This window comes from Oreochromis niloticus, linkage group LG15, assembly GCF_001858045.2.
Source record: "Oreochromis niloticus isolate F11D_XX linkage group LG15, O_niloticus_UMD_NMBU, whole genome shotgun sequence".
NCBI lineage: Eukaryota > Metazoa > Chordata > Actinopteri > Cichliformes > Cichlidae > Oreochromis > Oreochromis niloticus.
Genome location: NC_031980.2, coordinates 36,914,496 through 36,941,584, shown reverse-complemented (window position 1 = coordinate 36,941,584; position 27,089 = coordinate 36,914,496). Strand labels below are relative to the sequence as shown.

Here is a 27,089-nt window from a genome sequence, read left to right as displayed (position 1 = left end):
CACACACACACACACACACACACACACACACACACACACAGGCTGTTTGGGACTGTGCTTTTCAAAGTCCTGTTTGAATGTTTGTTCTGGATCTTATCATTAAATCCTGTCCAGACTTCAAAGTGGGGAGAACAAAAATTGTTGGATCTTTTTTGGTAAATCTGTTTTTAAAGGATTGTCAAAAGAAAGATTTTTTTTAAAGTAAAGGAAATGAAAACAAATAAGTTCAAATCAAAAGGCTATAATTTTAAATAGGCATTTGAGGTGTCAGTGTACATAAACGCAAGTCTTAACAGGGCAAATAAAAAGTTACACAGATAAAACTTTTCAGTATTTTCACTGTTTGTAACACTTGCAAATAAAACATTTGGAGTCTTTTATATGAGAACTATAGACGTTTAAACATTTCAGTGTTTATTCATTATCTCTAAATATAAATAAAATAGCATACGAAACAGTTCTGTCTTGGAAATGAAAACAAGGGTAAATAAAAAATGTCACATGCTAGGCTCAAACAATAAAATAAAAGGTTCAGTTCACATGTAGCCAATATTTATGTAGAAAATGCTACAAAATAGCATTCAGTCTGCAAACCTTTTTCACATTTGGTTTCTATGATTGTTGAACTTGATTCAGTTGCATTTTCCTCGCATACAAATACTTGAGCGTCCTGTCAAATTATGACGAAGCTTCTCAAGACTTAAGGGACATAAAGTGAAACACTGTCAACAGTGCACTGCTATTCCTGACAGTGTGAAATCTAAAACTCGATTTTCGCACAGCTGTGAGGATCAAACCGTTAAAAACGAGCTCAAACTCTGACATTCGTGTGGACAGCAGAGACAAACCTCTGTTCACAAAATGAAAAGAACGTTTCTGATGTCTGGATGAAAGAAAAATCCTTTAGATACATTAACCTGTAACCGGAGAGTTGTTTGTTTTTTACGTAGCGGCTGGGAAAGAGAATGTGTGAGAATTAATGGGTCATGAAAGTTGCTCATAAAACCTTATAAAATATGAATAAACAATAAATTAACAGGAGTAACTCACATAAAAAATATTTTTGAGTCTTATGAGCTTATTTCCTTTGAAAACTATTATTTCTGTCAGCTGTGTTACTGATGGAGAAAAAAAAAGAAAAGAGCGAAAAAGAGCATCAAGCGTGGCCGAGTTTAATTAATACTTTAAGGTGATGATATTTCAGTTTTCTCTTCACAGTTTGTGAAGGTTTCTTTCTTTCTTAACCCATATCCAATTTACTTGTTTACTCTATGAATGTCTGAGGCTATGAAACAATTTATAAGGTAACAAAGAAATGAAAAAGTGGGAACATTTTTTAGGGTGTTATCGGGTTGTTGTGACACGTCTATACAAACATAAAAAAATGACAAACAAATATGGCAGGTACACAACGTCTTGCGATTGTTCTGCTCAAAACACAGCAGTTTAAAGACAAAAAAACCCAAACAGCAATCTAAATGTGACCAACACTGCTTCCCTGTCATGATAAAACCTCAAGAAAATATAACCACCTGACCTTTCAATTACTGAAAAACGCACTAATGTATAAAACAAATCATGTAAATGTTGTGTTGTGCACAGTGATATACTCAAATTTTCTCAGTTCCCCTTCTTCGCTAACATAGTTGTACCAGAAAAAATATATTACTTCATTCCATTATGCTAATATCACACCAAGACTGAGGTAAAACGGAAATGTCCTGCGACCAGATATGGATAAACGTTGCTACAGATTGATCAGCTAGCACAACACTGACAAGTTTCTGCTTCATAATAATACTTGTCAATATTGATCCGCTTCTTCGAGCGTGCCAAAACTGAGAAACGTCAAGAAGCCATCACCGTTTCTTTCCCTTCATTGAATTGTGGTCATGCCCTAAGGAAACAGAGTCTTTAAAGAAATAAAATCATACATCTATCTGCACAAATACACAATTTCAGGTCTCGAGGGCAACAGAGTGATAAATAATGATTAATATTTAAAGCTGGGCTAGGCAACATGTTTTTGGCATTTTTTGGGGCAAAAAAAAGAAATGGAAAAAATTAATATTAACCGTTCATCATATTTAGCTTCAAATGATCTTAGAGGGAGCTTTATTGCTGCATCTCCACTAGGCCTCTAAAGCCCACTCAAAACGTGACACGTGACGGGAGACTCTGGCCTATCACAGGTCTTTCAAACTACATCAGGTGAAGTGGTATAAAAAGGAAGGAGAACATCAGCACAGAAATAAAGACAAACCGGTGCCGTGGGTTAGAAATCTAACTTTCACCTTGTAGAGATGGGTTTGGATGTTGTGTGAAGCCAAAAGTTTGCATTTGCAGCCTGTGCTCGGCTGATGGGAGGGGCTTCGGACGGAGATGGAGAGCAGCAGCGGGAGGCGCCGTCTCTTTTCAAATCCTGGCTTTAGCTTTAGGTTAACTTTCAGTGTTTCTGATTAAGGAATACTAAACTGAATCCTACAGGAAACTAAGGCATGTAACAGAAAACGCATAACAGCCAATGTGATATCAGGAGTTTAAACGCTCCGCCCAAAACGCCCAAAAGTGTCCCTTAGTTATCCAAAAGCCTAAAAATCACATCATGTGCAACACCAGCTAGCTGCTTCAAAGTAAGATTAATATTCGTCTTCAAGTTGCTTCTCAAATAAGAACTTAAATAAGGGAGGACAGGACACTTAACAGTGGCAAACATCGAAAACAAGGTAAAAAAATAAGAAACACAACGGGAACGTGGTCTAGTACTCTGTGTTGCAGCACGAGGGGGGTCTGCATAATGTGCCTGTGTATAGATTAGTGCTAACAGCACGCAGGATCATGGCAAAAAAAGGAGCTCATTCGGCTGTGTGGACTGAAGGAACTAGGCATTTGTTTTGAGCACGTGATGGCCTCAGTTCCATCTTAACCCTCATCGGAGTGCAAATATCCCGAAACACAAGAGCCCTGATTGGGACTCTTGCTCGTTCACTAGAAGTCAGCAAACTCTTTTGCACACTTTTCTGTTTGCGATACACGGATCTCCTCCTCTTCATAGTCATCAAAGTTGCTTGTGTCTCCTGGTCCTCTGCACTTTGGCAAGAAGGGAGCTTCAACCTGAGAATTTAGGAGGATATATATGAATTTTCATTTTAATATGAGCCACATCACGTCTCTTGATCCAAAAAGGAAGCACGAGCAACACATTGATTAATTTCCCTGGGGGAAAAAAAAATAAACACCAACCTTTCGCTCATAGATGGCAATCCAGTCTGTTGTGGAGAACCACTTGTGATTCTTTATGTCATTGACACCATTCTTCAGGTTCCCAAATCTCTTTGTCAGGTCAACCTGAAGCAGGTTCCTCAGCAGATCCTTGAGGTCGGAGCTAAAGTGAGAGGGAAATCGAACCTGCAGAATTGCAAAAATACATAAATGAATAAAAGATGTGGGTTATGAAACACAAATTGCAGAAAAGCACTTTCACTGTTTTGCTTATTACGCTGAAATAAAACAGCTAAAAGCACTAAATGAATGAATCTTCTCTGAGATCTTACTCTGGCCCAGCAGCTCCATGTTCAACCATCTCCTTCTTGCCTCTCTAACGTTGTCTCCAAACCACTCAGCCTGTGCTGTCCCTCTGCTCTTTTCTAATCTTGTCCATCTTGGTCACTCCCACTGAAAGTCTGAGCATCTTCAACTCTGCCACCCAGAGTTCCACCTCTTGTGCCACTGCCTCCAAGCCACACATCACAACACCACTACCATCTGTAAACTTTCACTCTTGTTGCTATCCTTCTGTCACAAATCACCCCCGACACTCGTCTCCACCCAGTTCACCCTGCCTGCACTCTCTTCTTCACCTCTCTTGTGCATTTGGGATGGTTGACCCCAGATGTCTAAACTCAACTTCACCAACTAATATCAGAGCATTTTAACATTGGAAATAATTAAAGCTGAAACATCGCTCCTGCTTATCTTTGGATACCTTGCCAGAAACAATTTTTTCATAAATCTGGATAGGCTGATCAGCGAAAAAAGGAGGGTAACCAGCAGCCATCTCGTAGATAAGAACTCCAAGAGCCCACCAGTCCACAGCTTTGTTGTAGCCCTGAAAGAAAAAAAAAAAGTTTCATCAAATTTCAAAGACTTTTCTTGGTCTATTTTTAAATTAGGAAGGCAAAAGTAACAGTAATTATCACAAATTTTGAAGATAGTCCGACTCATCTTTTATTCAGAGAGCTAAAGAAGCCCAACACAGGGGGCAGTGTTTGCAATTTTGATCTCAAGGATAAGGGGCATCTCTTAACTGACCACCCTCTGTACTCACTTATCCAAGTACAAAGTAATAGTAAAGTCATTTCTATCTAGTCTGATGTTTCTACTGATGCCTCTGATGATATAATCTACTCTCTGTCAGACTTTTTGTTTTAAAGCCAGAGTTCACATGTCCGCTGAACATTAATGGGAACAAGCTGACTTTCTTTGAGCCAGTAGCAAAAAAACTACCTGAAAGACCTAATAGGGGGTCTGCTAAGGCCTGAATGGCCTCTATAGACCCGGACCAGATACTTAATATTTAATTCAAGAACATTTTTGTTAAAATGGACTCTCAGACTCTCTTTTTATTAATTATAACGTGTAATGCCAATGTTGATTAATTCCATTAGTGTTTTTTTTTTTTTAAATAAATGACTTCAAAGAAAGATAATTAATGGGGAATTTACTATTTATTTATTTTATCTATTTATGTTTAACCATCTTAAGCTCTTTTTGCAAAAACAGTCCCCGAGGAGAGAAGCTTCAGTGTCCCCGTTTCAAAACATATGAAGCGATATTGAAGAATGTGAGACAGATAAAGATCAGGACAGTGGCACGTTGTTGTAAAGCCTCTGTGCTACAGCAGAATGAACTTTAAACAAAACAAAGACAGTACTGGAAAAACTCTGTCCACGGTTTACTTTGTGGGCCTCTAGATCTACATCTCATGACTAATATAAGGATCATATCCTGATGTATTAATATCCCGTAGTTATATGGGACAGAGAATAATTTAACCTCAGCACTGACTCAAATCTGTAAGCAAAGACATCAGCTGACACTCGGTGTCAAAGGCTACCAGTGAAAAATGTGCTTAACTGCAGTGAGATCAATTAGCTGTTTGTTTGAATTTTTAAATGATTATTGATTCAATATAAATGTGGATCTGTTTACAAAAGTCAGCACACAAACTGAATCATCACCGTCTTCCACAAAAAAAGTGCTAAAGCAGCCTTACTGTCCCAGTACCCTCCAGCCGGACATTCAAACATGGTAAGATGGGCTAACTGCGTATGAAGCCTCACCTTGCTGAGGATGATCTCTGGAGCCAGATACTCAGGAGTTCCACACAATGTCCAAGTCCTGCCTTTTACTCTTTTGGCAAAGCCAAAGTCTGTGACCTGAGATAAAAACAACAACAAAACTGTTATAAGAAGAATAAATACATAAAGGTAATGATGCAGGACTATAACAGTGCAGGTTCATATGCTCTTGACTGAACTATCACAGGACTGACAGACACAAATGTTACTTTCACAAGCAGAAACGCACTAAATCAAAACCCACTGAACTACATAGAGTACCTGTGAGAACTGTGGTTTCTGAAAACTGTTTAACCAGATTACAACGCAGAGTTTACCACTCGAACTAACATTTCAGATTGGCATATTAGTTTTGGTGTAATAGATTTTTTATCATGGCTTTTAATCTAGTGACAGTTTCAGTTTATTTAAAATAATTTAGGCTAATATGACTTAAAGGTATAGCGCAGTATAGAACGTTATTTTAGAGACAACATCGAGCACGTACATGTCACAACCTGCTTTCTCAGGTCTGATTTTAGACTGACTGCAAACACAGAACAATGTCAACTAAAGTCTTTGAAATGTATCTTCCTTCAGTTTTGTCCAGCTATAAACTAACATCTGAAGGGTTCAGCCCCCAGGTTGTCTTATTAACACAGTGTTTCTGATTTGCTGATGCCTTTCCACTCAGTTTACTTTTATTTCTTTACATTGACTATATACCTGGATATACCCATGTTGGTCTATGAGCAGGTTTTCAGGCTTCAGGTCTCTGTAGATGAGGTCTAAGGAGTGAAGGTACTCAAAGGTGAGCACTATCTGAGCTGCATAAAATCGTGCATGGTGTTCACTGAAAGAAGGAAACAGACAGTCAGATACTGGTGGAAAATATGGAGGAACTAAAGTCTCTTCTGAATGAAAGAAAACTCAGTCAAACACTATATAGGTGTTGGTTTCCAATTCATTTATAGCACTGACAGACCAAAACAGAACACCTGCAATTGCTTTTGTTCAGCTATTTGTGGCTACAACAGCAATCGCAAACAAAAACAACCAAACAATAACAATAATTATGTGTATAATACCTGAACCTCCCAGTGCGTCTGAGGTGTGAGAACATCTCTCCACCAGGAACATATTCCATTACCATGTAGAGGTTTGAGTTGTCCTGTTAATTAAAAGGACATATATATATATATATATATATATATGTATATATGAATATCAGAAAATAAGGACATTAGGACGAGAGAATAACCATATGTGCAGTTTAAAGTTAAGTTTCTGCTGTTGGGACTCAGTCATCTTGTGTCACAGGACAAAAGCAACCAGGGGGCTTGGTATTTAATCTAAATGTGATGACGACATGTCGGCCAATTAACCGACAGGATTAACTGTCTGGAACAAATACAAGCATCTTTACACCTTTGTTTTGTCCTTACCTTGAAAGCATACACCAGTCTGACGAGGAAGGGGAATGAGACGGCCTGTAATATTTTTTTTTCATTTAGTGTGTGTTCTATCTGCTTCAATTTCACCACCTAAAGGGGAAAAAAGAAAAACGGCAGACACATAAACAAAAAAATTATTCCAACAAAATTGGAGTGCTGTCCCACACTCGTGCTAAAATAAAGGCAAGCAGTAATCACAATAAATAACATACGTACAGAATACAATATATACAATAAGTGTAAAAATGAAATGTGTGTGCAGAGACATAAGCATAAGAAAATAGCTAATCAGATCACGTCCGGCATTAGCAATGATCAGAGTCGTAAAAGCTGTCCCTGAGTTTATTTGTCTGTGACCTCAGCGCCCCAAATCTCTCAGAGGGCAGCAGATAAAACGCCCAGTGTCCCGGGTGTTCCTCAGACCAGCACGATGCTGTGTAGCCATTTGAGACAGCAGGTGCTGTAGAGGTCCTTTATCGAGGGAAAGGGGTGGCCGATGATTTTCCGGGCGATGTTAATAACTCTTTGAAGTGCCCTCTTGTTTTTTTCCATGTTTTACCGCAGGTATGACTAAGCAGTTTCAAATGTGTTGCATTTTCTTATTTTTTAACTGCGTTTCCGTGACTCTCCACACAGTTTAGAGTAAATTTTGGTGAGGGATTAAAATCAAACTATTCAATTCGAGATAGATAATCCATCACTAAGGACTTCCTGTGGTGTTTAAGTCCTGTTATTGCTGCGTGGTCACGCAGTCGAAAGATAAAAAATCTATTTAACACGAGCTTTGATGCACAAAACCTTGCAGAAACCGCTGCCCAGTGACACTGTGCACACCACAAGCTATGCAGCCAAAAGCTGAAAGTAGAAAATGCTTTTGGTTATAAGCTTACTCTTAAGTCTGAGACATCAAGCTTCATCAAGCATACTAACCCAAACAAACTGTGAGACATCGCTCAGCAGGACATTTAGAGGATATACAGTTTATGTTTTTGACAGTATAGTTGCATGCTGTACATTAGTGGAAAGTAATGGCTGCAGAAACAAACAATAACATCCATACAGTGGAAAAAAGGTGTGAATGCTGTGGTTATAAGTGTTGAGCGAAACCAAAAGCTAGACAGGTTCACCTCTTGAGCTGATGGCGAAATTCAAGGGAACACGAGGTTGCTACGTGAGCAAAGCACTACCGGCAAGCCAATCTGCCTCTAACACTTTCACATCAGTATTTAAAGATCGAAACTCCGGCGTGAAGCGCCTTTGAGGTTTTCAAAAACATAATGTTAGTGCTGAGAGGAAACGTTCCATTTCCTTTTATGAGAAACACAACATCTACACTCATGTAGGACATCTTTGCAGTTTACAACACCAACACCTCTTATGGATGTAAATTCAAGCCATTCACTTACCTTTTGTTTGTCCAGGATCTTCATGGCATAGAACTGGTTCGTTGCTTTATGTTTCACGAGCATTACTCGTCCAAATGATCCAGTCCCCAGGGTCTTGAACCTTTCAAAGTCATCCAGGCTTGTTGTGCACTAAAGGAAACACATTATCAGTGGTAGGAAAACAACAAACACTAGCAAATGTTAAGCTATGTGTACTTATGGAAGCCACTAGCTGTTTATCTTCATGCACTGTAGCTCAAAAACACGAGCTTAATGGAAATGTTTTTGAAGCACATGCCTCTGACACAATTATGCAATCAGCCAGCATTCAAGTCAACAAGAAGGAAATGACTAGGCACTACTGAATCTCACATTTTCACTCAAAAGAAGAAAAAAAAGTGTACCAAGTGTACTAATCAGAGAAATTAAAGTACAAGAATTTTATACAGTACCCTTAAAAAACAACCTACCTGTGGTGGACACTCCCATTTTCTTAAGAAGTCTTCTTTGGCTTTAGCTAAGAACTCTTTCACTATAAAAGAAAAGATCAGTTTTGATAATTAGAATTAGAGTTTAGATAAGCGGACAAGGTCAGTGCACATGCTCAGGAAAACAAACTGGGATAGTTTAACATGTTCAAGAAAAACAAACAAGGGCAGTTCACACAATCAAGGCAAGGTCAAGCAAATGTCAAGTACCAGGGAGGAAATGTCATACTTGACAAAAGAGGAAAAAATATTTCTATTAAAAAAAACAACCCAAGACCCTCAAACCACACACCTTAGCAGGACATTTTAATTCATAAAGTGATGCAAAGAGCTCTGAGGACTTTACAAGTTGGCCAATTTCAAGGCAAGCTATTCTGCATCTCTTTCAGAAGGAGGTGGGGGTAAAGGTAGTGAGACAGACAAAATGCAGAACAGATCTGAGACCACAGAGCAAGCCACAGAAAGACAGCGTATTGTGAAAGTCACTGCAGACATGAGCTTTCCAAAGTCAAAGAGCCATTAGATGGTGCCTAAAGTATAAGCGCTGGTACACTTTGGTATGTTGCTACCAATTTAAATCTATACAGTCAAGGCTGCGTTTGATTGGAAGTGAGACAACAAACTTTCACTCTTTGACTCGGGACGCCTCATGGAAAAATGAGCATACCAAAAGTCTCTACAGTTCACCAAGGGTTTGCAGGAACATTCATCCACATGGATGGAAATGATGGAGAAGAGAAAGAGAGGAAGAAGCATTTATGAAGTCTTGAAAGAAAATAATGTAAAACACATTTTAGATTCACACAACAAAATGATAACGGAGAGGACAACGTAAGGCAAACCCTACGGCCAGACTAAATTTAAAACTAATAAAATTGTTCTACATTGAAGTAATGTGATTATTTTGGTTTGGTGACTTCCTTTATCGTCTCTGAAAACGTCAGCTAAAATATTTAAGGAAGTTTACGTCTTATTGTGCAACATCAAGTAAATAGTCTTTTCTTTTTCTTTTTTTTTAACAATTGAGCAACAAGTAGCTATTTTAACCCACAGTCTGTTTTTAACAGTAGACTGTATTCAGCAATTAAATCAAACTCTTTCTATCTTTTAGAGGCTTTCTCTGGTCTGTGAAGAACAAAAGACAACACTGATTGAAGAGACATTGTAAAGGTTTACATAAAATGCATTTCTGTCTTGCAAAACGGTACACGATGACAAGACACAGATATTAAGACAATGTAAGCAGCTGAAGCACCACAAATGGGCTGCACTACAAAGCGTTATGCCTTCTCTGGCAGATCTAAAACAGTGAGCAAATATAGACTGTTAAATTGATGGTTAAGGTACCTCTAAATAGTTAAAAGCAGTAATGAAACTAGGCAGCTTCTTGCAAATGACAAAAATAGAGGCATGCCAAAAAACAATTTGAAACAATGCAATTTATACAGAATTCGGTTGATTTAATAAGTGTTTCTACGTAAATATAAAGGTAGAAAACGCAAACCTGAAACCCAAGAAGTGGCGGGCAAATTTAAGAGTAAAGCAATGAACTGCACTTACTGCACTTATCCCACATGATGGTGAACTCAGAGATATGAGGCACGTCGCTCTCCTGTACTCTGTGCTCTTGGCTACCTTTACTTTTGTATTTGTTAAAAAAACGGCTGGCGAAGGATTGATCCTTTCCCTGGGCCATTTTGAGGCAAATATTTTGGTGTGTGAGTAAGATGGCTCACAGGCAAAGTGAGTACGTTTTGAGACAGAGCATCGATGGTACTTCCTGTATGTGCTCAAAGGCTCTGCAATGCTTGGCTAACCACATAAAGTTAAGCTTCCTGTTCAAGTACTCTGCTTCAGTTTCAATGGCCAACTGCATGTCCAGTAATTCTGTGCAGACTCATTTAGGCATTTTCTTTTATCTCACTTAAAAGAGATAACATTGGTTTGATAAAGATATACAAAATTAAAATAGCATGCACAAGAGTTGCAAAGTCCTGTCAAAACCACAGTGCAGCGGGTTAATTTAGACGACTGATAAGACATCGCCTGTTACACCCACTAAATACATGAAAGAGAAGTTATCTCTGGCTTATTGTGCTCTCTGGTGGTTATGCTTTACAATGCAGTTTTTAAAGAGCTTTCTTATTTGCAATAACAAAATGGCACATATCACATATATACTGGTGTTCACATAGTTGCCGACCAAAAGTCCATTCTTAATCGAGGAAATCTTGATGTTGTTTGATATTTGGTAATAGGGAACTTAAGAAAGCAATGTAGAATGTAGTGATCACGTAGCTTGTCCTGCAGAACAGCTCCGACTCTGTTGTTTACAATACTTTCAGCACTATCTGCAGCACACAGTATTATCACAGCAGAGCAGATGTTAGTGTGCAATCAACTGCTATCTTTATGGTTAGTTGCAAAGTATTTTCTCAAATATACTGCTGTTGGGAAGTAATAAAACAATGATCTTATCCTTTTGTCTTTTTTATAATCACTTGCAAAGTATACAGTAGTGGTCAGACTTTTACATACACTCATCATGGGCATAAATGCCATGGTATTTCTGGCCGTTTAATGATTTCTTTGAGCTGTCCTGTTTCTAGGGAGAAATTATTGTCATCTTTAGTGACTTTAAAATCTATTTTGGATTTTCTCTGATCACAAGTCACAATTATTTGGTTAAATGTTCCAAGTTGCACTATGGCCAACTGGCTTTGGTAGCAATCAGCAAGACTGTGGCGTAATTCTTGTATTTGACCACTCTTCTTGGGAGAGTTGATAGAGTTTGTTAAAATTGGTTGGTGATTTGGCACAGACCCAGTAGGGTTGAGGTCAGGTCTTTTGGAAAGGCTATTGCAGAAGTTAAATGTTAGCCCTCTCTATCCATTCCAAAACCAGTTCTGATGTGTTTTGGATCATTGTCCTATTGGAATATGCAGCTGTGTCCAGGTTTCAAACATCTAGCAGTTTGAGGTGACGTTGACAAATTTGGAGGTAGTCCTCCTTCTTTATGAAATGTACCAGTACCACTAGTAGCAGTTCAGCCTCTCTCCATGGCACTATAAGACTTGCTTCATTGCAGACAGTGACACAAGTGTTCCAGCAGTTTCCAATTCATGACAGGGCTGAGCCTTGGTGGTTCATCTGCGGGTGAAAATTTGGGTATTCTTTCTGACCTTGGCAGAGTGGTGACACATCCAATTAACTTGTAATTTCATACAGCTGTTTGAACTGATTATCTTAAAACCTGTATCTGGTTTAGATACCTTCTCAGCTTTTGTACAAATACAACTTTCAATCTTAGATTTGCACTGAGTTCCTTGGATTTTCCCGTTGCTCTGAGTATTGGTCAATCCCAATAAGTACTGACAAACAAATTCTTTTAAATGCTGGCAAAGAGAGGTACTGATCTGCTAATTGAAAGGTTGCTGGTGTGATCCCTGGCTGCCACAGCCTGCATGCCAAATATCCTTGGGCAAAATACTAACCAAGGGTTGCTCTGATGCGTCCATTGGAGTATGAATGTTAGATAGAAAGCACTTATATAGAAAAAGCATGGCAAAAAACGCTTGAGTGAATGGGTGTGAATGGATGAATGAGGCAAGTGCTTTGAGTGCTCAGATAGAGTAGGAAAGCGCTATATAAAAAACAGTTACCATTTACACTTTCTAAAAGTCAGTGCATATATATATTTGGTATGCTTACTTTTGACCCTGTGTGGATTAAAGAAAATATCATTCAAACTTTTGATCCAATTCTTGCTTTTAAAGTCATTAAAGATGTGTGCCATACAATCATTCCACCTTGGAAAAAAACAGTTCAAAGAAATCATCAAAAGCCCCAAATTGCCATGATTTTCACCTCCATGATGAGAGGATGTAAACACCTGACCACATCTGTATATGTATATGTGGGAACCATACTGACCAACATGCTGATAGCAAAACTTTTTTTTTTCTGTACCTATAAATCCAGTATTGATAAATTTAATTTAATGTGTAATATTTGAACAGAAATCTAGAGAAGACAGAATAACAGTGTGTTAAGTTTCTTTTTTCATCACAGTGTTATTCTACTCAACCCCAAACCCCTCCCTGCAGAAACTACAGGTCTCATGAGTCGCTAAGACTGTGTGAACTAGTGCCAAACAGAAAGCAGGTCAAGAACAGTGCTCTCCAGACAGACCACTTGGAATGGCACAGTTTAATGGATTAGGCTGGTCACTACTCACAAACACAACAGAGTGCCTTCTGGCTACGTCTTTCGAGTGATTAATAGAGTGCTTTAGGTTGCAAAAATTCCTGTCCAGTAGTCGCAGTTTGACTATGATTTTGCTATGTTTTTGGATGTTACAGTATGAGGACAACACTTTTATATCACTAGAAGAAAGCAGTGATCAGAGGCATTAACGCTTTAATTTACAGCAGACTTGTTGACAGCTGACTTGGCACATCAGTGTTAACCAGGTGGGAAAGACAGTGTCATTTCTTTTTATGCAGCCACTGTGTGGAAAACAAAGCAACTACATGTTTTATTACACGACCATTAATCTGGTTTAACCACATCAAGCAGCATTCTGGTCAGCTTGTGAGTTAGTGGTTATCAGATACCTGTTGTTAGCACTGACCAGGCCTTGTTCTGCAGCTTCAGTGGAAACAAATGTTTGCTGATGTTATCTGGCTCTACACACGCGATATTAGCCCTTTGGAAACTGCAAACGATGCTTTGTCATTTTATTTTATCGTTATAGTGTTATAGTGTATAGCCTTAACACAGTTTAGTCTGAGATGCTGTCTTTAACACAGGCTGATCTGGATAACCAAAGAATATGATGCTGAGGATCACACTACCACATCCTTGATTATCCTTCTCAATAATTAGTTGACTGTAAAAACTGTAGCACCGTTTTCCGCTGAGGTAAGCAAACACGAATCATTACGAGACAGCAAACACACCTTATAAACTCCCCTACCAAAGATGGTTCTTCTCTGCAAACCATATTACTGTAGTCTCCCGCTAACACTGGACAACTGCTAAAGGCTGATCTCCACTCACTTTTATAAGCAAGCTCACACTGTACAATAACTAATGTTAAATGGCTGCGAGGCCAGCTGGATGCTTTCCAGGTGCTCACCGCTTTCTTGTTCATTGCCTTTCTTGGCAGTTGCTGCGTTTCCCATGGTAGGAAGACAGGGCGATCCACAGCTGGCTAGGAGCGATGATGGTGGCGGTTAGCTAACGGGGGGTACTCCGTTAGCTAGCTAACAAATTTCAGCTTTTGCTAGCTGGCTGGTTGAAAACGACATCAATGTCTTCCCTTTGTGGACAGAACTTCGATGTGCTCTGCTAACCGCCTTATTGATCAAGGTCCTTTTGTCATTCAAGTATGCCTCCGCTGGAATGACAACATGATCCAGACTTTTCACCTCTGACTGCTGTCGTTTTGTGCTGCGTTCAGGTCATATGGGAATACCCCGGCAAGGTTTGCTCGGTGCAATGTTGCCTTCAGGTACCAGTCAGAAATAGTGGACTTATATCTGCATTACACTGATTATGTAAAACTGCTGTAACCTAATGTGTTGCTTTGTGTGGCTCTTGTTTTTATTGGTATATTTGACTATATTTTCTTTTTCGCGTTTCACCTCTTCAATAGAAACGTCTTTTAAGTTAATGTTTTCATAAAAAGATTTAATATGGCCTTTGACCTGATGGCCACTGTGCCATTTCTTGGCATTTAACAAAAGTTTAAATGCCAAAACTTTAAAAGTTAAAGCACGTTTTGAAGGATAAACACACACATATAAATCTAAGCTGATATAACAAAAATAAAGCTGCTTGCAAAATACAGATGTCCATTCCAGCTGTCATAGGGCGAGATGGGGCTAACACATACAGACAGGCAACCACTGATACATAACCCCATGCATGTTTAAACTGTGGGAGGATTCTTGAGTACCCAGAGAGAACCCATCCATGAATGCACCCTTCTCTTTCGCTTATCCAATTTAAGGTTGAAGGCGGGCTGGACCCTATCCTAGCTGTCATCGGGTGAGAGGTTAGGTGTACACACAGAGAATATATAAGATCAGTACAAATAAGGCCCTATGCTGGATTAAACCCAGGAGCTTCATGATGTGAGGCGTCACTGTTAACTGAAATGCAGATAAGATGGTTATAAGAATATAAGAATGGGCGATAATAGATTATAACCAGTAGTTTGGAAATTTGCTCGGCAAGCAAGGGTTTCTAGTTCAGTTCCAGCTGGAGACACTCTTTAGGGAGGAAGGGTGTCAGGTGAATGAAATCAAACATGCTGAGCTACCTGCTGTGGCATCCCCTTTTGTTAAAGGAGAAGCCGTACTTTTATTCTAGGATAAAAACAAATAAACAAACACTTAAAGCTTCTCTTAACCCCCCAATTTTAGTTCACATCTGTCATAAAACTTTATCATAAACTAGTATTCCGAAAATACAGGTTCTTCCCCACGAGTCTTAAAATGTGGCACATTTGGCTGTAGTTTTGGACACGTTCATGAACTCGGAGCAGGACGCGCCCATTAAATGCAGGGTTGTTTTTAGCACCATGGTCAGCGACACAGTTGCTAGGTGGCTGCCCTGTGTTTGTATCAGCGAGTTGAGGAGGGAGAGCTGTACCTACACTAAACAACTACCCGAAGATGTACGAAATCTCATTCGCAGTAGTGGCATCACTTTTCCTTTCCTTCACAGCTACTTAGTAGATAGATATAATATGTGCTGACTTAACATATAAGCCGCTCAGGGTGCTAAATGTCACGTAGTTGCCAGATTGCGAATGCAAACTTCAGCACTTCCTTCAGGCTTTCCCCCCTCTCTTACACAACGAATGGTTTTGCCCATGGACTCGCTCCAGCACTCCTAGCACACAAGAGGACTACAATATACAGATTTTTGTTGTCTGTCAGCCAACGTCTGTTTTTTGTTTAGTGGCTGTAACACGAAGCAGGCACTGTTAAAGTCTTGTAAACAGTCCGGTAACTGGAGGGCTTCTGCAAAGACTTCTCCAAACGGTGGCTGTGTCGTCCGGATGAGAGCAGCAGAAGCTACACTGCCAGCGCTCGGAATAAATAAGGTAACGTTGAGGGGCTACTTTGCTTTCGCCTGTGCATTCTTTGCTAGCAATTGCAGCTAAGCTAGCTGTAGACTAGGCTGGGGGTCATTATGTTTTATTTGAGTAATTGTGTCATTTGGGAATATATTATTTGTTTTCATGCTACAAAATTGATTAAAAATGCTCTCATTCGACTACACTGTAAACGTTGCAGTGACGCTGAAAGTTAACTGGATGGTCACACTGCCAGATTGTTTCCTTGTGCTTTGATTCTTCCACCTGACCTATGCAATAGCAGCCTAGCGTTAGCTACTGCTTGCTAGCAACTCATTCATGGCAGGAAAACACCTGCTCAGGCTATGTGACATTTCATTTGCGAGCACAAGCAGTTTTCTTGAAAATCCGATATATTACACTCGAGATTTTAAGTAATCCTATTTGGTGCTAATCTTTAAATACAAGGAAGATATATTAAAAAAGAGGGGGGTGGCCTATAATCCCACCACTGATGTGGGAGATACCATATTGACTACTTTGCTGTGACATGCATAGATTCCCCCTTTTACTCTTGTGCAGCAAAGCGTTTTAGGTCAGACCAGCTTTGCGAGAACCCCTATTTTATTTGCGCTAACATATAGGTGAGCAATGGGAAGCTTTAATTATATGATAAATATGGAGCTTGAAGACTGGATTAATTCTGTGCTTTTTGCAGTCGAGTGTGCCACTTGCAGACCACATGCCGACAGGGCACCCTGGAAGTGACCATTCCCATCCGCGCAGATGGATTACATGTTAATAACAAGCTTAACATATTCTGAATGTCATCCTGCCTGTAGGCCATATGCCAGACATAAGGCTTTTGACATAAATATAAATATGATATATTTAATCTCTTATTTTCATACATCTTGTGATGTGTAGTAGTAATATACTTTATTTCATTTGAATAAAGGTTTTGTGTGAGCAATTTAACCTTACTCTAACTATTCCACAAATGCTAGTAGCATTGAAGAGAGGTTCACATTTTTACAAACTACAGGCGTATGCTGATGTTTGTTTTTTTTACTATGTCCCCTGTGCTCTGTGCAAAATGCTTTGCATAGTAAGCAAATGATTTCATTAAGGCAAAGGCTTTCTTATCCTTTTTCTGTTTGTAAATCACTTTTCATTCAGAGCTTTGTGCAACTGTGGACTGAGCACTGTCCACACTGTCCATGTTTTTTCACCCTGTCCCATTTTATGTTGGTAAAGCTTGTAGATTGCAGTTAATGTATTCAGTTAATTTCCTTTCCAAGGTGGTGGCTTTAATTTAACATTTGACAAAGTAGCATAAATGCTTTTAAATGATTTCTGATGAAGTTATGCTTAACATTTAACTGTTGATGTATTTCAGTACCCTGTGGGCTGACAGCTCCCACACTTGTTCCTCCTCATATGTTGAGGAAGGCGTGAAGCCAGAGTTGGGTCACTGGTTGGAGCTAATTTTAGACCCACAGGCAATTCAAAACTCACTGCGTTCCTGTGAGAATGGGCCACAAATTTAGCCCTCATTATTTTTGGGCAGACAATGTGGTGTCAGTGGTCAGATAGGTAACTAAATAAATGTAATTATACTATATTTGTTTTTTTATACTTTCACCGTTAAAATATGCAGTGTCACTCTTAAAGTTTTTCACATGAGCGACATTTATTGAATCCTTCCCACGTATTCTCACAACAAACATTTTCAAAAGCCCATCACAGAACATCGGACTCCTCTGGGAAAATTCACAAACGCATCAAAACTCTTGAAATTCTACAAAGTTTAAAAATATATGGAGTAAAAATTACAAATAGACCCCCCACCGGCACTTAAGGGAGGAAAGTTGTATTGGGGGACTTTCCTTAAGTGATATACAGAAACACAGTAAAGAGTCAAGATTACAGTAAAAGAGAATCAGTTGCGATTGGATTGTTCAGCTTGTCTTGCATTCACATAAGAAAAACAACACGTTGTAAATGTGTATGTTTTATATGTGTTTTATATCCCACAGGATGTAAAAGAACGCTTTTACATCCCACGATTCAGTAGCCTGCAGAACAACCTTTAGCAGAACTAACTTGATGTTATCAGGGGATTATTTTTACAGTCATATGAAAAACGAAATGGAAACCTAAGTACACCCCATAATTTAATAGCTTGCAGAGCCATTTTAGCTGCAACTACTGAAGTCATTGAATTGAAGTAATTGTTTTCTGTATATCTGTCCTCTCCTGAGATAAGGAGAGGACCCAAACGCTTAACTCTTCAAAAAGGCAGTGCGTTTATTTACAGTGAACAACGATAAATGTGCAAGCTCCAGCACTGTGGCTCCCAAGATGATTCCTCCCGAATTCAAGTGCAAACGTGCATGGTGTGAATCGCTGTGGCTCTGCTCCTGTGCAACACTCCGCTCCCAACTCCTAGTGAAAAAAATCCCAAAACACAAACGATGACTAGGTAATCTTTTTGGTAAAGAGCTTTTCAAAAATAGCAAGCCGTGGCTGTACTAACGAGTCAAACTCAACGATCCACTGTCGTCTGAAGCTCAGCTACTTGTTTAAGAAGGGACTCTGGTGCAGACTGTAATCAGCTACACCTGGCAGCAGCTGATGAGCGGCAGGTGTGGCAAGCTCCAGCGCGGGAACGCTTCCGGGATGAACGGCCCTCAGCGCCCAAGCTTCTGGGTCCCGATCGTCCCGTAACAAAACATAAACACAGGGAGGGGAGGAAGGGAGAAACACACAAAACCCCACTCATATAAACAACAGGCAGGCCGACCGGCGGAGAACTGTCACACCGTGACAACATCAGTCTCTCACATTGTTGTGGAGGCCTGCTCTTCTTTACAAAGTTGCTTCAAAATCATTGAAGTTTGTGGACATTCATTTCTTGAAGAGACCTTATTCAGTTCTCTTGAGGTCTTATTACATCATGTCAGTCGGCAAATCTCTTTGACTGGGCCATTGCGACACCTAGATTCTTTTTTTTTTTTCTCCAGTCATTCTGTTGCAGATTCGCCTGTATGTTTGGGATTATTGTCCTGTTGCATGAAAGAATTTTGTGCAAGCTGTAGCTGTTTCTTAGATGGCCTCACATCTGACTAGAGAATACTTTGGCATATAGAGGAGCTCATGGTTGTTGGTGGTTTTGGCTGCAAAACAAACCAAATCATGATCCCTCCACCACCATGCTTGAAGTGTTTGTGCCTGATACACTGTGTTTGGTTTTCTTCAAACATGGTGCTGTGCATCATGGCATACATTGTATGGTCTACCTAAAAGACTTTGTTCCAGAAGCTTTATTGTTTGTTCAGATCCAACTTTGCAAACTTAAGCTGTGCTGCCATGTTTTTTTTTAGAGAAAAAAGGCTTTCTCCTGGTTCACAGTTTTCTGCTTAAAAAACATTTGCATTTCATCTGTGATGGAGACATGCTGTAATAGTACAACATGGCTCCATTCTTAGCCAGTGCCTTCTTCTGAATGCTCGTACATCCGCTGGGGTCCCAATGCTGCCGTAATGGCAAGAAAGAGGGCATACTGTTATGTACATAGAAGAACCTCTGTCTGGAAATCCTGCTCTTTCAGTATAACACAAGGCTAATTTGTGTTTCCCCAGGACTTTCTATTGATTCTGTATTTGATTACTGCTTTCAAGGTGTAGTTTCATGTTAGGCGGGAAGAATATAAAACAAGTCCCTCTGGGATGGAGCACTAGCTGTTGACGGGACTTGTGTAATAGGTGTGACACAACCTTGTCATGTACAAACAGTCTTCTGCTTAAGCTCCGCTTTTCCTTTGACTCACTACCTTCAGACTATTTATGTGGTCTTTGTGGAATCGTTTTTGATATAAAAGAGGTTGTTTTAAAGAGTGATTTGCTGTCATCTTAAAATACTGAGATAATATCCTGTATTGCACGTTCCTCTACGGATAAAGAAAAACTGCAAACCATACCAGCAAAATGCCCCCACAGCAAAACGGAGCCACTGTATGGGTCAAGGATTCAATTGTTTTCCTTTACTTGTCCACTTTGCCTGTGTGGGGAGAAAACCACGGTGTGTAATAGCATGACTACACATTTACCACCTGTGCTGGACAATAAGGGGGAGATTCTGCATAACAATGCCCTGAAAGACAGATATGCATTTGTTGAGCAGCATGAAGAGCTGACTCGCTACAATGAAGCCTTTCTGTGTTGTGTGGCAGGGAGGGAAAGTGCATGAGCTAAGCACCCCCACCAGGTCTGCAGTCATAGGAGCACGGCAAATTCTCAGATGGCCCTTTGGCTCACCCTGTTGGTGAAAATGTGCTACTGCAGCAGAGGATTAAGTGGAAACCACTTTATTACGATTACGATTATATGTAGGGACGAATAGTGATTTGTACTTATAATGCTGTCAGTATTTATAAATATGACACATGTGACAAACAGTTATTACAACCTCTAAACCTGATTTTGTTGGTGTTTCTATTCATTACAGAGTCCTTTAAATAGAAATCTGAGGACTGGATTAACAAACCTCTGGCTACTCAGGTCTTAGCCAGGTCTCACTACAGGGGGCCTGTGGCTGCTAAAGAAATGCAGCTGCTGCCATTTTCTGAAGGTTGCTGAGTGTGGTGCATGTATGGAAGAGGTCGCCTAATACTTCTGTGATTAAAAGGAAGGTTTTTTGGTAACAAATATGGTTGTTATGGAGTTGCAATGTATATTTTTTGTAGAAAAGGCTAAATCATGTTTTTTCTAAATCCTGTTTTATATTTTATGTTATAAAATTTAAAAGCTGAACCTTCGTTTTTTTTATGCCTGTGAAATATTTAAAATTTTAGACTGACTGGACTAATAGGATGATTGCCACAAAGTTACTGTTAAATAACACTAAATCCTTTCAAGTGAGTTCAAGTAAAATCAGGCCATCTCGTGGTGTAAAGCCACTGCTACCAGCGAAACAAACGAGCAAAACAACAGAAGGCCTCTTTTTGCTGGATCATCCATCAGTGTGCTGCTGAAATGCCTCACCTGTGACCTTATATGGTAGCAAAAACAAGCCTAGATAGAAAAATCTGTGTCGACATTTTTTTCCATAAGATACAAGGAGGGGAAATTAAGTCATCTAATCATAATTTACAGACATACTTATAAACATATTTATGTGCATATGTATCTTGTTTTTTTTGTTGTTGTTTGAGGATGAAGCAGGTTTTATTACAGTAGCTAATTTTCTAAAAAAGTATAATTTATAATGTCTGTCATAACTGAAAAATAATTATTATAAATCTTGATCAAAAACACAAAAACCTCTACTATAATTCTTCTTCAAATTAGGAATAAATAACCCTGCAATATTGTGCAGGATAATTAAGAGTAACAGCACTGCATTTGCCTGGGGACTGTGTCTAATTTTCATTTTTTAAAATACTTGCATTAGAGAATGTGTGCACTTTCTGCTTGTATGTTAGTTTAGTTGCATCATATGTGCTTGTCAGCTCCACCCTTGTTCCTGAGGGTTCATGTGACACCAAGGTCTGCTGCTCCTATGGAGATGGTATTCCCTGCCTACTGTACAGAGAGCCAGTACACCACTGGGAGGTGGGGGAAGATTGTCAACAGCACAGCTTGCTTCACTTTATCACCCTGACTCTTTGTTGTTGCTCTCCCTCCCTCTCTGCTGAGCTCACTTTAGTCTCCGTTCGTCCCAGGATCAATGCCGCGTGCTCTCTGCAGGCAGACCAAGAGGCTGACAGTGACGACTACTGAGTGATCAAGCAATGCGATCAGATTGTTTCCTCATTCTAATTTGTCCAGAGGCTGCTGATGGGATCGATAAGGTCGCTTTGCAAGCTAGCCCGTGTGCTTGTGCTCAGCGCTCCTACAGGAGAGTGTGTGCGTGTGTGGACGGTAAACACTGGTCGATAGGAAATGGACTTTTCCGTGTGTTCTCACCACTAGAGGCTACTGTTGATCTCTTTATGAAATGCAGTAGAGACGCCACGAGACGGTGCACTGTAGATGTAGTATCACTAGTTTATGTTTCTTATGATTTATGTGCTCTTTATACAGTGCCACGAATAAGTATTTGCCCCCCTTACCTGATTTCTTAGTTTTTTGCATATTTGTCACACTTACGTTTCAGATCATCAAACAAATTTTAACATTAGACAAAGATAATGCAAGAAAATATAAAACACAGTTTTTAAATGATCATTTCATTTATTAAGGGCAAAATGCTATCCAAATCTACCTGCCCTGTGTGACCTATTGACTCAAGAGTCAAATAAAACTTATATGAAAAATTAATTGAGCTAAAAGATCTAAAAAATAAACTGATCTGCCTTCCCAGCAGTGGTTATCCTACCAAAATCACTCTGTGAGCACGTCAAAAACTCATCCAGGAGGTCACAAAACAATATCTAAAGAGCTGCAGGCCTCAGTTGCCTAATTTAAGGTCAGTGTTGATAAATTAACTTTAAGAAAAACTGGGCAAAAATGGCCTCCATACGAGATTTCCAAGGCAAAAACCACTGCTGAACAAAAAGAACATCTTGATGATCCACAAGACCTCTGGGAAAATGTTCAGTAGGCTGAGGAGAGTTGAACTTTTTGGAAGGTTTGCTTCTCGTTACATCTAGTGTAAAACTAACACGAGTTCATAAAAAGAAAGTCATAGGTTTTGGAGTCCTTATTTAAATCCAAATGAAATTCTTTGGTGTGACTTTAAACGAGCCTTTCATGCTTGAAAAGCTTCCAGTTTGGCTGGATTAAAATAATTCTTGCAAATGATATAAAGAAATACATGATATAAAAAAAATATTGCAAATGCTTGATTGCAGTTCTTTCTGTCAAGACTGGCCAATCATCAGTGTGCAATTAATTTTTCACATGGAGCCAGGTAGGTTAAGCTTTTTTTTCATCTCAATAAATCATCATTTACAAACTGTATTTTGTATTTACTCGGTTTATCTTACCTAATATTCAAATTTGCTTGATGATCTGAAACATGTAAGTGTGATAAATATGCACAAAAAACAAATCAGGAAGTGGGCAAACATGTTTTTATGGCAAAATATAATATATATCACTATATTTCAAAGACTTATTAACCTGTATCTTGCTAACTTTGCTATGCTGAAAATCATATCAATTTATTTCAAATGTATAAAATATTATATGGAAGCCTGCATTGTCAAAAATGCAACACATAGCATTTGCTATAGAAACATATTTCAGTGACAGTTTGCCTTTTAGACTTAATGTTTTGGCACCCCTAATTTTCTTCTCAGTACTGAATCAGCCAAAATTATTTTTTTGAAGCAAGACCCTCAACAGGTAATGTCATTCTAAAATAGTAATAATGAAAAATTAAAATAAGTAATAAAAAATTAGTTGGTCACAGAAAAACAATCACAGCGTCTTATTAATTGCCTCAGAACCCTTCACATGTATCACAGAACCTCTTGTGGAGATTAAAACTGTCAGACTATTAGTAATCATCACTGCTGACTCAAAACTCAGCTTCTACAAACTCTCCTTTTTACTTGTGAGAATCATGAGTGGCTGAAATAGTTTGGCTATGAAAAAAGAAGCATCCAAGTTTTTAATCCTATTCTAGTTTTGTTGACATTCAGACTGTAGCCATGATAAACTTGGTTATTCATGTGTGGACATTAAAGCACCCAGGCTTAATGGCTGCTATCAAATCTAAAATTTGACAGTCAAATTGGATTTAGCCATTGTATGAGATGATTAGAGTACTTGATCCTTTTTTGTCTGACATATAAAACTATTACAGCCCACGATGAATGAAAATTAAAGAAGTAAAGAAGAGACAAAAGAAACACCCTTCAACAGTGTCACGAGTGCTGATGTTACATTATTTGTCAGACAGAGGGCACTCTGTAGCTTCGCTAATGGCAGCGTGTGTTTGGATTTAAGCAGAGTCAGGCAGAACATAAATGAGTAAGACACGACTTATTGTGCCAGTACAAAAAAACATTATTTTTAATGTCATATTATCATAGTTAAGAACAGCTACATACCGCAAATGTTAGAATCGATTTGGCTGTTTCTCAGTTCTCAAGTACACGAACACAGCGCCATCGTTCTACAGTTGGCACGGCGGTGAACTCGATGACATCTCCGTTCTGGAGTTTTTACTGCCATCCCCTCTTTATTTAGCTGTGATTAATATTTGCAATGGAAATTACACGTGACATGAAAAAAATTACACATGATGTAGTAGATTTTTTTTTTTTTAAGAAAAAAAAGGATAATTTAAAAAAGTATCTTAAGCACTTTGGCAAAATTCGCTTTTAAGCATCATCTGTTTCATTATGTTAAGCACAATCACTACATGACAGAATCACAAGCTTAATCTCTCTCTTAATAAAATAGTATACATGCATGGCTGAATAAAAATAAACAGGTGAGATGTTAGAGTGCTTTTATTTTTATTGTAGTAAACACTCAAAACTTACAATAGACAGCTGCTGGGGTTTGGAAGAGAATTTAACAAATATTTAAAATATAATCGGATGATTTTTGGAGCAGCCTTCAAGATCTCCACGTATTAACATGCTGATTTTGCTCCCGGTGAAAATGTTAACTCCCGAATTTAAATATTTTTAATGTTAGATTTCATTCAGAGTCAGGTGTTTAAATCAGAACAGCACATTTTACATCAGGGGATATGACGGGCGAAATTCAAAACTGACAGCTCTCCAAGTAAGACTTCAATATTAAATAAAACGGTCCAGTTATGAAGCATAAATTTAATCTTAGCCAGACAGATTTGCTCAGGAACAAATAAAACACTGGAAAAAAAACGAACATTACCAAAAGTTATCTAAGTGACTTTTATATCATGTTTAACCTGAGTAGCGAAAGACTGGGGGGTGTTGAAAACGATGTGCTGGGAGTTCGCTGTTCTCGCCGGCTCTAGTGACACTCGACCTCTCCCAGTCTGCTATTGAGCTGATGGGTAACAGACGTCTCCGAAAATGTCAGAGCATTTTTGCAAATATGTGATGTCTTGGTAAATCAAGCAGATATTTGAAGTTTACACAGAAAACTGAAAATATCTTAGAAGTTTATTTTGTGACCCAGAAAGAGTAATATTTCAAACTTTTTAGCCACTTTCCTCCGGCATTGCCGCGTTTGAGTTTTTGGATGAAATGCATTCTGGGGATATTTGGCTGCATGGGAATGCTAACGTGTGAGTGTAGCTCCCGAATCGTGCTCATAAGTGTGGTTAGTTTGACGTGTGATTTACAAAAGTTGTGTTATTTTCTAAATACAGACACCTTCAGTTCACTTCAATTTCAATTTCATTCATATTCGACTATTTAAAATTAATTCTCATCTAGAAATGGTTTTCAATTACCAAGTTGTAAGGCTGCATGACACAAGGAATTTTCTGTCCTTTAGTGCACAGAGATGGTACACAACATTTAGATAGCTGGGACACTGAAACTAAGACACATGTAGAAGTATAGATGCCAAAGGATTCGCTAGTAACAACAGTGCAGGTTGATAAATGAATATTCAGCTCGGAATTCTCGGAAATCTGAATTGAAACAGGGATCTTCAAGTGATACATCAAAGCGCTAACTTTTACGAGGAAACGCTGCCAGGTTTCTTTTAATCTCTGTCCAGATAAACGGTAAACGGCCTGGTTCTTATATACTGCTGGTGTATTCACTTTCTCACCATTTCAACCACCGCGTTTCTTTACAAGCAGAAAATGTTCCGAAATGTATAATAGGTGATTACATAATAATAATAATAATAACTTTATTTATAAAGTGCTTTCAAACAAAGTGCTGAACAGCTATTTGAAGATAAAAAAAGATAAATAAATAAAAGCAATACAGAAAAAACAATTCAATTTAAAAACATAGATACAGTATCCAGCTTTCCATGTAGTATATGCAAGTTTCTCAAAACCACGATAAGCTCATGCTCAGTGCAGCACATAACCACCAAACCCAAAAAATCAGCTCTGTGTAAGCACACTCAGTGTATTGCTTGTTAATCCATCACTGGATTAAGTCACACAGATTCACACGTGTGCAGTTTAGATTTTCGAACCACCTGATGCTGCCTTTTTTTTTTTTTTTTTTGATATAGTGAGAGCACAGGGACCGCTGAAGTCAAAGGGAAACATAGAAACGCACACAAATAATGCAGGAAATGAAGACTAGTCCAACACGTGTCACTGTGAGGGAACATTACTAATTATCGAGACACTGTGCTACCCGAGCAGCGACCGTTTTAATCTTCATAATGGTTGATTATATTCAAAAGAGGTTTAAAGACACACTCCCTGACCACAGCCAAATAATAACAGAATTTGGCTGGTGACTGGTGTTAATTTCCCACACAGTTTATAGCCTGGGGCATGTTTTTAACAAACCACTGTAAAGATGCCATCTGTTTGAATGAAGTGACCTCCCAGGCATACAATTAAACCCAGCTGGCACAAGACACAACGAGATGCAGAAAACTCTTTACTTGACATCCACATTAATATTTCACAGTGATTCCAAATAATGGCAATTATTACTGTAGCCATCACACAGCTTTATCTCATTAGTAGTATTGCAGTTTCGCGGCTGTATGGAGTTCTTACTGAACTCTGTCCAGTGTCAGATTGACTGATGCAGCCTGGGTTAGGCCTGTGTGCTGCTGCTGGAGCTGCTTTACATCAAAAAGCACGTCCAATGCGCTCCAGTCAAAAGCACACACTGATCCACGCTGTGCACTGCAGTCACCCTTTGAGCAGTCAACCTACTACTACTGTTCTGCAGCTGTAAAATATGTTTTTTCTTCTCCTCCACAGGCATTCCTACCCGCTTCCCTCCCCCCGTCCACCCCCTCTCCACCTTTCTCCTCCTGGGGATGTAAATAAGCTGGGGTTGTGCAGACCCTTGAGAAGTCCTCCTGCTCCCGCTCTTCCCAACCACTGCTGCCCCCTCTGACTTCCCTGCCCACTCAAACTCTGCTGCTGCTGCCGCCGCCGCTGCTGTTTATGCAGCTGAAAGGTGCCAGGGAGATGCTCAGATGATCCATTGGGTCGTTGTGAACCACTTCGTCCACACAGCCCTAGACAGGGAAGACTAACTAGTGTGAGTGTGAGAGAGTCCTTGGGGGTGCTGCGAGCACCCTGTGAGGCCCGCCCACCTGCCAAGCCTGGCAGAAAGCTTGGCTTGTCCCTTTACTCCTCCAACCCCTGAGATGCCCTCCCCTCCCAATGATGGAGGTGAGTAAGAGAGATTCAACTTTTTTTGTGTGTGTGTGCATACACCACCT

At 39.3% G+C, this 27,089-nt stretch overlaps 2 protein-coding genes across 6 annotated transcripts in view; one reads left to right on the top strand and one right to left on the bottom strand.

Annotated features, from left to right (window-relative positions):
• Nucleotides 1-320: 320 nt before the first annotated feature.
• Nucleotides 321-14,147, bottom strand: prkacba (protein kinase, cAMP-dependent, catalytic, beta a). 3 transcript variants are annotated; one of them, XM_005457337.4, is made up of 11 exons: nt 13,807-14,147; nt 9,334-9,342; nt 8,649-8,710; nt 8,200-8,328; nt 6,785-6,883; nt 6,428-6,510; nt 6,066-6,192; nt 5,343-5,438; nt 3,986-4,108; nt 3,244-3,408; nt 321-3,114 (listed from the first exon to the last, which is right to left on the bottom strand). In XM_005457337.4, the coding sequence occupies exons 1-11, from the start codon at nt 13,850-13,852 to the stop codon at nt 2,989-2,991; spliced, it is 1,065 nt and encodes a 354-aa protein (XP_005457394.1). In that variant the 5' UTR covers nt 13,853-14,147; the 3' UTR covers nt 321-2,988. The 3 variants fall into 3 exon arrangements, with proteins under 3 accessions (XP_005457394.1, XP_003452628.1, XP_003452629.1); XM_003452580.5 differs by lacking the exon at nt 9,334-9,342 and having other exon boundaries at nt 13,807-14,146; XM_003452581.5 differs by lacking the exons at nt 9,334-9,342; nt 13,807-14,147 and adding an exon at nt 10,227-10,457.
• A 1,384-nt stretch (nt 14,148-15,531) lies between these two features.
• The window catches only part of ttll7 (tubulin tyrosine ligase-like family, member 7), an 86,316-nt gene continuing 74,758 nt past the window's right edge, over nt 15,532-27,089 (top strand). For all 3 annotated transcript variants that reach the window (XM_019346049.2, XM_019346051.2, XM_025898729.1), the window contains exons 1-2: nt 15,532-15,783; nt 26,620-27,039. In XM_019346049.2, the coding sequence (XP_019201594.1) occupies nt 27,015-27,039 (25 nt within the window). In that variant the 5' untranslated portion in view covers nt 15,532-15,783; nt 26,620-27,014. The remainder of the gene's footprint in view (nt 15,784-26,619; nt 27,040-27,089) is intronic.

What these genes read in the sequence shown, in the direction of transcription:
- prkacba (XM_003452581.5), bottom strand. Translation starts at nt 10,362, where the DNA reads ATGGCCCAGGGAAAGGATCAATCCTTCGCCAGCCGTTTTTTTAACAAA. An exon ending in GACTGGTGTATGCTTTCAAG is followed by an intron (nt 6,511 to 6,784) that starts GTAAGGACAAAA and finishes TTTAATTAACAG; the next exon opens with GACAACTCAAACCTCTACAT. An exon ending in AGACGCACTGGGAGGTTCAG is followed by an intron (nt 6,193 to 6,427) that starts GTATTATACACA and finishes TCCTTCTTTCAG; the next exon opens with TGAACACCATGCACGATTTT.